General features: G+C 30.7%; 1 protein-coding gene across 1 annotated transcript; it reads left to right on the forward strand.

Moving 5' to 3' along the window:
* Positions 1 to 10,442: 10,442 nt before the first annotated feature.
* LOC130591488 (E3 ubiquitin-protein ligase ATL4) lies at positions 10,443 to 12,126 on the forward strand. Its single transcript, XM_057394824.1, has one exon. The coding sequence runs from the start codon at positions 10,898 to 10,900 to the stop codon at positions 11,960 to 11,962; it is 1,065 nt and encodes a 354-aa protein (XP_057250807.1). The 5' UTR covers positions 10,443 to 10,897; the 3' UTR covers positions 11,963 to 12,126.
* Positions 12,127 to 13,380: the final 1,254 nt, after the last annotated feature.

The raw sequence follows: 13,380 nt of genomic DNA on the forward strand, positions 1-13,380 counted from the left end.
GCCAAATAGATTAGCTTTTACACTTGTAAATGCACAAACTTGATCGTTATAATATTTGTATAAAATTGTAGAAAATTAATATTTGAAATAACCCATTAAAACAAACTCAACAATACATACTACATGTGCATTTTTTTCTATATATTAATAATAATAAATATTTAAAAGAAACTCTGTCATCAATAATGTAAAAATCAAATTGTTACGATTATATCATACTATTGACTATCACTTTTAAGACACCAAAATTTACTACCTCATATATAATATTTCTCTAACATAATTAAGCTAGCACATCCACTAATTTGATTACATAGGGAGTAAGACCATTTCATTTCCTCATCACTTACATCATTCCCCTAATTCCAACTTCACTTTCTACTCCCCATATTACATATGATAAGCTTTCATTTCTATTGTTTTATCCACCTAACTCTAAACTCCAAAGAGATTTATTTACCAACTTTTCTCTAAGAATTGACCAACTTTTTTGAAACAAGATTTGATTAGTTGAGTTGTTGTCCATATTATTTTTTTTTTGCCAAAATCCAAAACTTGAATCATCTTCTTCATGCATGTAAATGAGAATTTGGATATGGCATCTTTTGATGACTAAGCTTATAAACCAAATAACATAAAAGATTTTTCATTTAGGTGAACTAATCTTTTTACTCACCTGAAGACTTTGATTGTTAATTAATGCTACTTCTCATGAAATTAACTTACGTGTGGGATTCTGAGAAAAAGCCTTCAATGCAGTTGTGTCATTTTCTTCAATTATTTAACTTATGAATTGTGCTTCAATAATAAATGCAGTATTTAAAATTAGATTTATTTTGAAATAATTATATTTCTTGTATTTTAAGATGTTAACATTAACTGGAACACATGTGCATGCGTGATTCTTGTCTTCGTGCCTGAAATCAAATATTTATTTTATATCCAACCATATTATTCTTTAATCTATTAAATTAAGGTTTCTCAACATTCTTTCTGATGATTCCTATTTCTTGGACCAGTTGTCCAAATGTATTACTATTTCTGGTTTTTATTAGTTGACTCGTATTCTTTTTTGGGATATTTCTTATTAATTTATCAATTTTATTTGTTTCTATTTATGGAATGAGACCACTAATTTTTCATCACACATATATTCAATTTTAACAAAAAAAAAAAAAAAAAAAACGAGTAAATTAATAAAGACCGGAAGGAGTATTAATTATTTTTTTTGGGTGGTAATGTTTGTTAGGCGGGTTGTTTAATTTAGGTGAGATGTTCAAGGTTTAAGACACTAATCATGAACGTATTGATTAAGTGGACCTTCAAGAAGTATAGGTGAAATAAATATATATTTTGAATGGTTTGATATGAAGCAAAGTATCAGGAAATGAATTAAATCGATTCTCTTGATGGTGTAAGGAATTATAATCCATTCTAATAATAATTATTGAGCAAAAATATGATATGTTCTTGCTTCGATCGGCTTCCTCTCTTAATTAGTGAAATCAGATCAGTTTGTATTTGCAGTTTGGTTCATTAGTTTAGTAATTCAGTATGTCTTCTTTCTTTTTAATGTTTCTCAACTTACGAAGTTTACTTTGGATTAGGGTTCGCATGAGCTTAGCCATACCATTTCATTTTGCAATTTTGGTACAAGGAAGAGAATAAGATAGATTATTATTTTTAACGGATGTTTTACCAAATTATATATCTCCCAATTTTTTGCATTTTCGTTAAATACCCTCGATATTTTTAAAGTTCATTATATACCCCTAAATTCTTCGCAAATATATGTATAGAATATTTCCCTAAATGATTAATATAGCCATCAAGTTCGTTAGCCATGCATTAGCCCTAAATAAACTCGATTAACCCATTTGAGCCCTAATTACACCTTTCCTATTCTTTCTCCTTCACTTATCCCTCATCTGACCTAATATTAACTTGGAGTACTTATAATATGTCCATAATATTAAAAAAAAATCACATGTTTAGAGCTGGATGAGATATCAATATAATGGTAATAAGTAAGGGATTTTCCTTCCAAAATTACATATGATTTTTTTACAATCACCATTACTTATTATTATTATCTACCAAACAAGCCATTAGGAGAACATCTTAAGCCTAGCTAATTCTTTAATACCTTTGTTTTGGTTAATCTTGTTTAGGGTGTAATATTTTAAAGAGAAGGATTGTTAGTTGTTAATTTCATCATAACAATATGACAAAAATAACAAATGTAGGTGTCCACAATGGAAATTCGATCGCGCTGAATTTATTACTCTATTACTTGACAAAAAATGGAATGCAATGGTGATATATATATATATACAACATTTTTTAGGAAACATGGGAATTTGATGAGATGACTTCTTGGATGATGTGTCGTATTTTTATAAAGGTTTTATTAGGAGTATTAAGGATATGTTTTAGGAGCATTTAGGTCATTATAATTCATAATTGTATACTATTAATTAATTTGCGAAATATTACTTCTTTTGTGTGTTTTTGGTATACTTTGATGAATTTCAAGTATTGAGAATGTAATTGGAGTATTTATGGAAAAGCTTGAGTAATTAGGAGCAATGGAAAACAAGCTACATTGATAAGGATCATTACACATATATTTGATTGCAATTTGGAGTTAAATAAGAGTTGGAATTCATTGAAAGAATTGTGGAAATCGAGTCATGTTCACTATTTTATCGATAACTTTTGACTCGTCACTGATAAGTTGATGATTCCAGCGGCATTGAAAATTAGGCTTAAAGAGCTTTCCAACGATATGTTGCATAGTCCAAGGCGAGCCATATTTTGAGAAATATGGGCTTTGCAAGTTGACCCAATTTGCCAGAGGCTTCCTAAGCGCTCGCTGATGACTAAATTCCACCCCTTTAATGATTGAGTGGACCTTGCTTATCATGTAACTTAGTTTCCTACTAGTATTAGAATATACAATTTTATATTAGGATTTTTCTTAGATGACCCAATTACGCTAGCGCTGATGCTTAATTCTAGGTGTTTTAGCCATTGAATTTATTCTCATATTATTAGTTGCACTACGTTCATAGTAGTTTAGTAGTTCATTGATCATAGTCGTTTGTCACTTATTTAGTTGAATTGAGTCAAGGATAACTAGTTTTCAGTATTGTTTGACTATGTGGAATCGACCTTATTGACTTCTACTATATAATTAGGAGATTAGTTTCGATTATTTAAGTTTGTTAGGTGCGCGGCACACCTACCATTAGACATATAAGCTAAGAGCATCTACAATGGGTGGGTGGGTTTTTGTTGGTCTTTGTAGTTTTTCCATTCTCTCTCCTTTCCTCCTTCTTACACCTCACATTCCACTAACTTCCCACCAACTCATCTTTTTTTTCTAACAATGGCTAGACTAGTTCTACCTGGCTTTTCTAATTCTCTCTCTTACTTTTGGTATACTCCATCATATACTCTCTTTCCTATTGAAAATGTTCTTATTCTTATATAGAGTAGATAATTTTTATTCATGTTTTAATTAGTGATATATTAATTAATTTATATACATTTTGAATAATTTTAGGTAGGAGAAAGTTATTAGAAAGAAAAGTAGGTTGTGAAAAAATATGAAAAAATATATCAAATTTAGACTCAATTTATAGATAATTTTTTTTATAGTTGTAATGTAATTTTTTTAAAAAAATTATAAGCTGATTTTATTTACTTTAAAACAAAAAAAACAATCTTGTACCAAAAAAACAGCAACAATAAAGCAATATTGATACATATGGCAACACCCCATTTGTTGTTATGCACACCATCCAAGACATGGTTGGTCTAGAATTCCAAACCAACCAACTCCAAGGGCCAATTGCTCCAATGGTAAAGCGAAGTAAAGCTAGCTCTACTTTTTGCTAGACCAACCAAAACCAACCCCATTGCTCATGCTCTAAGGGCTAGGAAGAATACTAGTCTGTTCATAATTGTAATCAAGCAAATCGTACACCTACGTACTATATGGTTGATATATAGTGACACAAGAGAGGGATAGATAATGATGCAGTTAAGGCAATTAACCATTAGTTTCATCCTTACCATCTCCATTTAGTCAATTGTTTAATACATATGCTAAAAACAATAATAAAATGCTCTAAAACAATGCATCAATAGTAGTATTAGTATAGTACGTACTATATTATGGTAGCTACTTTGTTGGAAGAGACTATATATTCCTTTTCACAATTTTCACTATATTGTTATTGTGCATGCAAAGATGATTGTGAAGAAAGCAAAGCACGCATATACATATGATGAGAGAGAAATAAAATAGAAGTTCGAATGTAAAGGTGTATATTATATTACATAGTAGTTCAGTCAACGTGCATTATCTAAGTGGATAATGATACAGTTAAGCTAACCTATCTATATTATATCTAAACTGGTTTGAACATTTGATGAGTGCGCTGTAAAAATGAAGTGGTCGTGAAATTGCAGTATGCTTTCGACTGATACGTCGCCGCATCTTGTGGAAAACTTGCGTGTTCATTCATTGACTACAGCTCTTTACATTGTTGTCATGTTTAATGCCTCCCTAAATCATTACCACAGTATATATAATATACTCCATATGTTCATTTTCTTTTTACATTTATTTGGATTTTATTAGATTTGAATGAGAACGGTATATAATCTATACAAATATATTAAAAGGCGTACATAAGCAAGAAATTGTGTCACGTGGCGCTCTTCATAAGGAGTTTTAATCTATGTATAATAAAAAAAAATTAGAAAATGCATAGTATATGGTTTGATCCCAAGACCTCAATTACATATACTAAAGTCTTAACTTTTAACCACTAGACTAAATTGTATTTAGTGTTATTATTATAGAGTATTATATTAATAAATGAATTTTTTTCTTACCCGGGACATAGTCCGAGCCTAATAACTAGTTAATGTGTATAAATTGTTACAATTCTACACTTTACTAAAATCCACGAGTCCCGACGACCCGACCACAAAATAAGTTTTTTTTTCAAGATTAATCATTGCTATATATAAGCAATATTTATTGATGTAAAAATTTAGTGAAATGTTAATTAACTACACTTGTTGAACAAGAGGTCGAACTTTCAAATCTTGGCCCCTCGGACATATTTTTTTTTACCAAGATTCATCACTGGTTCTACTTTTAACTTGGACTATACATCAAATCTCGTGAAAAGTATCTTTGGCCAATAACAATTCCACACAAATTCGACATCTAATTAAGAAAAGGACATTGATTGAGTGACCCTAAGGATTGCCAACCCTCTTATTATTGAATTTTTATTGGTTAGGAATATATTAAAACATTATTTCTATATCTCTTCTCTCCTCATTTATTACATACATATCAATATTTTAATCTAATAATGTGTCTAAGAAGGTTGGCAACCCTAAGAATTACTCAAACATTTTCCTTAAGAAAATTGATGTATATACGTCAAGAACATAATTAAGCAAAAGGAAGACCTATAATAATGAAAATTTTCAGGAATTCAAGGTAATATTACATAATTTACTCATGCCGGCCTCCAGCCACCTAACCAATCTATACCTTGGAAAAAGAAAAATACAAAACCGTTACAATATACTAAAATAGAAGCGATGTTTTCCTTCCTAATTATAAAGTTCCCTCATATAAATATCAAAATTCAATAAATGGCTAACTTTAATTTAATATTAGCATAATCAAATTTTACTCAATACCAATTTTTTTGAATGCTACCATAAATAATTAGATCACTTTAATTAATATATAATTGTCCATATATTTTTCATATAATATGCTTAAATTGGAAACTCGGTTATGACTTGAGTATCACCTAGTTTTCTACATTTGAAACTTAAAGGAAATTAAAGTCAAAGCTAAAACTATATAAAAAAATCCCAAAAATATAATAGGAACGTTCCATGTCCTATGACCAAGATCTAAATTTCGTCAACTTAGAATGTGGTTCAAATGCTTCTACTTTGCTACGTTATATACTAAGACTACTTCATACGTACGTGAATCAAACAAATTATACAGGAAATAAATTTGACTAGGAACTTCCTTGAGTTCCACACATTTTTTATCCTCATTCAATTTATTGGGGATTTAATAAGAATTAGAGCAAAAATTCGGCTAACAACTTGAAGATCTTGACTTCTAGTTATTGGTTTTTAGCTATCCAACAACTTGCAATGTTTTTCCTCTAAATTTTTACCAGATAATGAGCTGAAATTCTGTGTCAGGCTGTTTAATTTCTTAAAAACCTGCGATTAGTACTACAGTACTATTAATTCCTTGTCGGGAAAGGAGAAGAAAGTACTACGTACAATTCAATTTCTTGTGATGTACTACACTATTACATTAAGGTTCTCTTCTTTTGAATTGAACTGAACTGAACTGAACTTATTTGAATTGAAACTAATTATACTGAACTAAATTAAAATTGTGAGAGGAAATTAATTGAATTCTCATAAATTAAACTGAATTTTCATTATTTCAATCCAATTCAAGAAAAACATAGCCCAAGCACAATAGTGGGTACTTCCTAATTTCTAAGGGTTGAGGCTCTGTTCTTTTGAGTTGAATTAAACTGTACTGAAAACGAGTTGAATAGAACTGAAGTAAAACCGCAAAAGGAAAAAGTAACTAAACTGACCTAAACTAAAACGAGCTAAACTAAACTAAAACTGTACCCAAAATTAAAGAACTTATTTGCCAAAGAAAAATGTGATACGTGACGAAGAATTAATAAGTCAATTGAACATTCGATAATTAAAAACACGTTAATTTGAAGAGTCGTTTTGAATTATTTGATTTATGATAGGAAACATGATCCACGGAGTAATTTTTCTCTAAAATAATCTTAGAAGTAAAATTTAGTAAAATCACGCATCATTTAATATTATGAATAATATTTATCCCGTGCTTAATATTTTACCATTAAGTTCTTACATGTAGCTCTAAGTTACAGGGTCGTCTCATAAAATTAGGGGTCATGTGCTAAAATAAATTATAAAGATTAAATTTTTTTGGTGAATAGAAGAAACGAAATAGTTATAAATGGGTTTTTTTTTTGGAGGATAGGAGAAGAAGAAAAACACCAAATAGAAATCAATCTCTTCAAATTTGTAATTATATTGAGTTTCTTTTTTCCTTTAGGCGAACAACTAATGGAATGGACCCTTATATTTCAGAGGCCTTGTACAGTTGCTCACCGTGCACATGGCCTTAGCCGCCTCTCAAACTGAGGTTATCTACGTTTAATTTAGGTTTTTTGATCTATAAACTACGACCTTTTTACTTTATTACCTAAACAATCAAATGTTAGAAGCGGTAATAAGTGGGATTTGTTCTAAAGGTTGTTTTGATAATGATAGCTGATTTATATAAACACCTTGTGTCTTGTTATAATGGATTAGCTCGTATGGTTCTTTCTTCCTCTTTTCTAACATGATATCGATCGATATGGCTCTTTTGACTATGGTTACGTTGTAGTACTTAATTTAAAAGATTTTAAAAAGACTTGGAAATGTCTTTTATAGGAACACAAGTCCACTCTTGAGTCTTGAATTGAAGCAAATATATATTCCTGTTTTTTCATTATTAGTTATCTTTATAGTACAAAACAAATAACTTCGTGATAATACGTATTAGTTAAAACAACTTTTATGGAATTTTGGAGTATTGGCTATGTTTATAATCTTCAAAACCAAAATATATCTAAAAAACAATTTATTTTATTTTTTATGCAAAAAGAGAGGCAAGCGTCGAGAAACTATAAAATTTATATATAACTAAGGAGGATAACATTATATGATCATTTGATTGTTCCATAAATCTTATTAGTTTAATGTTGTCGAGGCTCTATTCTATGCAACTTAATGTGCTAATCTTTTTTTCTTAATAGTATATTTTTGTTAAGATAAAGAGGATATGTGTACATAACTAATTAATGTATATAACTTGTAAAAATAAAAAGTAAGTAAAATAATCTTAAATCAATAAGTAACTCCACAACTTTTAATAGTTCTACTACAAAAACCCTGTTTTTTAAGGGACAATTTTAGTTCATTTCAGCTCTCTTCAGTTAAGTTACTAGCCTCTTATTGTTTTACTTCAGTTCAATTTAATTCAGTCTAATTCACTTCAGGTTAGTTCAATTCATATCATATCAATTCCGTCCAAAAAAAAAACACAGGCAAATAGCTAATCATATGGGCAATGCTACGTCTATCCGGTGGGTAGTTAACCCACTAGAAATAGAGCATTAAAAAACTATTAGATCGAACTAATGAGTTGGATCTCACTATTTATTTATTTCTATTAGTAGTGGGTTGTTGACCCACTGGGTAGATAAAGTTTTTTCCCTAAATCCCTAATCATATTACTGCCTTTATAAATAACACCTACAAATGTGTTAGTTACACATTTATTGCAAAATTAAAGTCTGCTTATATTTTAAAATAAAGGATGAGTCTCTCATCCAGTTTTTACATGTATACTCCTACATCTATGAAGTTCAGAGGTAAGTGAAATGGCATTTAATTGATAGTAGGAGTGTAGGACTGACAATTTAATGTAGTCATGCACCCAGCTCCCACCACATCAGTTCTCCATTAATAAAGATCTATCTGTATTTATTAATGGGTAATCTACTAATCCATACTATACATACAAAATAAGTATAAACTTTCCTCCATATATTAATAAGTTATAACTATATCTTTATTGGCTATATATGTATAAGAACACAAAGTATACGATCACGTGATCAATTACTCATATTATTCATCATCCCTACTACATGTTTATGGTAGTAGCTATAAATTATAATCCAACCTAATAATAATAAGTTAGTATATATTTTCTTATAGTTTATTACATGTATGCTATAGGTAATAATTTGATGAGTAAATTAAATGTAGCTATGAGCTTCTACATCATTGCTTGAACAGAATCAGGAAATTGGAGACTATTGTTATTATGGGGTAAAATTTCAGTTCACGTGGCAACAATATAATGGCAGCATATGTGTACAAGTGATGGCAAGCGATTGGATGGAAGATGGAAGCACTTATTCCTGATGAGCTTCTACATCATACTCGGATCACCTATATATATTACATTTGCTATGTCAAATAATGCTTGTGTTTCATAAAGCAATTAAGCCAAGTCTAATTTGCTCACCCTTAGAATGAGGAACATTGATATAGGCAAATATTGCTGAGATTGACTTTTTTGGTGTATTAGAAGTGGTTGAAATGTAGCTGTGATTTTAGTTTCACTTGTAATGCAGTAGAAGTTTCTCCCTCTTTTCAGTGTGTGGCCAGTGGCCGCAATTTATTAGCAACATGCCCTACTTACAAAATAACGATCCTCAATAGACGTAGATTCTAGTAAGAGATTTAGACAAGTAATTACAATCCACTACTCATCACAACTATTAATCTGTAAATCTTTTATATTGTGAATGTGTGACTAGTGAGTATTGATTAAATAAAGATCGTAGTATAATTGTAAATGATGTCGTATGTGTAACTCTTATACTTCCTCCGCTTCTTAATAAGTGCAACATAGAGAAAGTGAGGGAATACCAAGGAATATAGAGAGAGAAAGTTGGAACCACAATAAAGTAGAGTAATTCAAGTGATGAAACAAAAAAATTGTGATCCCCTCTTGCTTTTTGGTGGCATATTTGTAATAATATTGAACTTTTTTTTACCATTTTGAGCTTAGTTGCACTTATTGCGACTATTCCAAATAAGGGAAATGTTGCACTTATTAAGAAACGGAGGTAGTATTACCATAGAGATAAATAAGAGAATAATTGGTTTTTTAAGCGCGGCCCGGAACAAAATAATATATTGGAATGCATATTTTCATAAAAAACAATTATTTTGAGTTTGTAGAACCATCACCACTAATGCAAATTCTTAGGTCCAATCTAAAAACACGTAGAATTATGTGCTTCCAAAACATATTTTTTTGCACATCCGTCACATACTTTGCTCAAACAAATAAAAAGCAAAATGTACAAAAAAATGTGAGAAGAAATACCTAGTTCTAGTCACTTCTCAAATTACTATGAAGACTTTAATTTACACCTTTGACGAATTTACATAAGATTTTCATTACAAAATAGACACTACAATCCATTACTGTATTAATGATCACCAACTTTTATTACCTACCAAACGAGTTGCTAAAATAATGTTCCTTTTCTAACAAAATCTATATCACACTTGATGCATACTAGAGGGCATGTTCTCCCATCTTATTCTCAGTTCAATTCAGCTCTGGACAATACTTTTACTCTCACATATCACTAATCATTTCAGTTCAATTCAATTCAATTCAATTCAGTTTAGCTGTTTTATGCCGAAGAGGTCCCTACTAGTAGTGTCGAAATTCAAAAATAACTTTTTTAAAATCAAATTTCAAATTAATCAATTATAGCAATATTTCCTACTTCAAGGCTAAAATCATGTACACTAACCATATTCAAAATTAAAGAAAACACCCTCATAAATCATAAATTATAATATAATAATTTCCATAAACACATAATAATCCCTTATGTTTCCAAATTAGACAGAGTTTATAAATATAACGCAAAATTCCCATAATACAAATCAATGCAATTATGCAAAACTATCCCCACCCAAACAGACTTCCCTCTTACACTGACCCCATAACATAACCATTCCTCTTTCTCTTAATTCTCTTTCTTCCTCACTCACTCCACCCTTTTTTTTCCCCCTTTTTAAAAAAAAAAAAAAAATCTCCCATAATAATAATAACTCATTCATACTCATAATTCATATTCATCTCCATCTCTCCTAAACCCCTTCTCCCTCTCTTTCTCTCTCCTCAAAAATGGTTCGCCGGAAATTAAACAACAACAACAACGACGTCACATCATCGGGAAATGACGTCAGCCCTAACATTCTTATCACAGTTCTTATTCTCGCAATCGCCGTTATACTTTCTGCTTCTCTTTACCTCCTCCTCCGCTTCCTCCGCCGCAATCGCACCACCAATAATAACAACAATGAAGGAGAAGGAGAAGTAGAAGGAGTTGTTCATCATCATTCTCTCTCCTCCACGTCAGCAAACGGACGTCGAATAAACCGACGAATTTCTCCGACGAATAATAATAATAATAATAATAATCCACTTATCGACGCTCTTCCTCTCTTTCCTTTCGACTCTCTTAAATCAACTGCCGGTGATTGCGCCGTTTGTTTATCGAAGTTTGAGCAGAAAGATCTTCTTCGTCTTCTACCAATCTGTTGCCACGTGTTTCACGCTGATTGTATTGACACGTGGCTTAACTCTAACCAATCATGTCCTCTTTGTCGTTCGCCGGTTTTTGTACCGGACTCCGAACTCTTTACTAAAGTACTCAACAACAACAACAACAACAACAACAACTACAACAACAACGTTAACAACAACAACAACGAAAACGAATCCTCTAATTCTCTCTCCTCTGATTCTAGAAGCTTCCGTGTTGAAATCGGTAACGTAAGTCAACGAAACTCCGGCGAATTTCCAGTTCGTCGGAGTTACTCTCTTGGTGGTAACTTTGATTACATTGTTGTTGATGACGACGTCGTTTCGGAAATCCATTCAGGTTCATTTCGGAGAACGACGTCGTCTGCTGAGTTTAAGAATGACGTCGAACAATTACAACAACAACAACAAGGTGTTTTAGCGGCGGAGATTGGTCCACGTGGCGGTGGTGGATGGTTGAAGGAGTATTTAACTCATTCTCTCTCCTCATCGTTTCGTAGTTCAGGAAGATGGTTTTTTACAGGGAGTAGTAGGAGAGAGACTGCTGAGTCTGAAGGAGAAAATCGGGTTTCTGAGTTGGACTTGGAAGCGAGTCGACTCGGTGATGAAATCGGTGAGTTGTTTAGATGGTTGTCCGGGGTATAATTGTAATTTCATTTCTAGATCCATGGTAATTCTGGTACTGTATTTTTTTTTAAAAGAAATTTCTTCTACTATTACTACTACAATTTTTTTGGGTGTATAGAAATATAAATGAAGATGAAGATCAACAGGTTGAGGAATATTTCTTTTTATTATTATTGTTACCATTTTGTTTTTGTATTTTTTTGGTTTTGATTTGGGTGGGTCTATATTTTAGGGGAAGAATTTACTATATCAAATAATTCTACACATTTCTAAAAATAGTGTATACTGATTTTCCAGATAGAATTCTGTTAGATTTCCACTTTTTAATGTCATTTTCTTGCATGTAAATGTAATCAACATTGGTAAGATTAATATACAACTTACAAAATGCTTGTTCTGTTTTTTATTGACGAGTTTTTAGATTAGTTTTTGCTCGGTTTAAAATTAGTTGTCACATTGTTCCACCTTTTATAAAATCGGTGTTTTTATACTCCTGTTGTTTAGTATGGTAAGGCGTAAGCATTTAATATTTTGTTGGCAATCTTTGATAGAACCATTTAATTGATGATAGAAATTATATACACTTAAATTTAGGCTATTTTGTCACATAAGTTCCATTTAAATACATTTTTACTTTCTGTAAAAAAAAAAAAATGCTTGGACTTTCTCTAGAATAAGTGAAAATCAGATCATACCATATCAAAATTTGCAAAAAGTAAAGAATAATCTCCTGAAAAAATAGCTCCTTTTTATACTTTACCACTCTTTCTCCTATTTCAAACCCCACAAAAAAATACTAATTAAGGGCAAAAATGTAATAGAACAACAATAGTAAAATAATTAACCTAAGAAGTGTAATGAAAAGAAAAATAATTTATAAAAGAGTTAAAAGAGAAGACTTCGATGACACTCCAACAAAAAAGAAACAAGCATGAGTAACATTCTATTCTTCTGAAGTTGAGTTACTTTTTGGGATAATCTTTTGAGGAAAAAGAGATGTATAGGGATTTGGGAAGAGTGCGTTATTAATATTAATTTATACTCCAGTTACTCCGACTTTTATTAGTTTACCTGTTTATTTTACATAAAGTTTTAGGAGAAATAATATTACGAGATATAAGAGGAAAGATAAATTATTATTTTATGTTAAAGTTAAATGTATGTGTAATGAAAAGTTAGTAATCTTGTTATAAAAATAGAAACAAAAAAATACGTAAACTAATAAAAGACATTACGAAAAAGAATACGAGTAAATTAATAAAAATGGAAGGCAGTATCTGTTATATATGTATTTTGATTTTTGAGTGAGGAGAGAAAAAAGATAAAGCTGAAACAAAGTTAGTTGAAAGAGGGAGCAATTGTGTTGTGAGGCTACTGCATACTGTTGTTGTTGTTGCGCTAACTTAACTTTTAGCAAGTACTATTGGATAAATGTG

Source organism: Beta vulgaris, chromosome 1 (assembly GCF_026745355.1).
Source record: "Beta vulgaris subsp. vulgaris cultivar EL10 chromosome 1, EL10.2, whole genome shotgun sequence".
Lineage (NCBI taxonomy): Eukaryota > Viridiplantae > Streptophyta > Magnoliopsida > Caryophyllales > Amaranthaceae > Beta > Beta vulgaris.

What these genes read in the sequence shown, in the direction of transcription:
- LOC130591488 (XM_057394824.1), top strand. Translation starts at nt 10,898, where the DNA reads ATGGTTCGCCGGAAATTAAACAACAACAACAACGACGTCACATCATCG.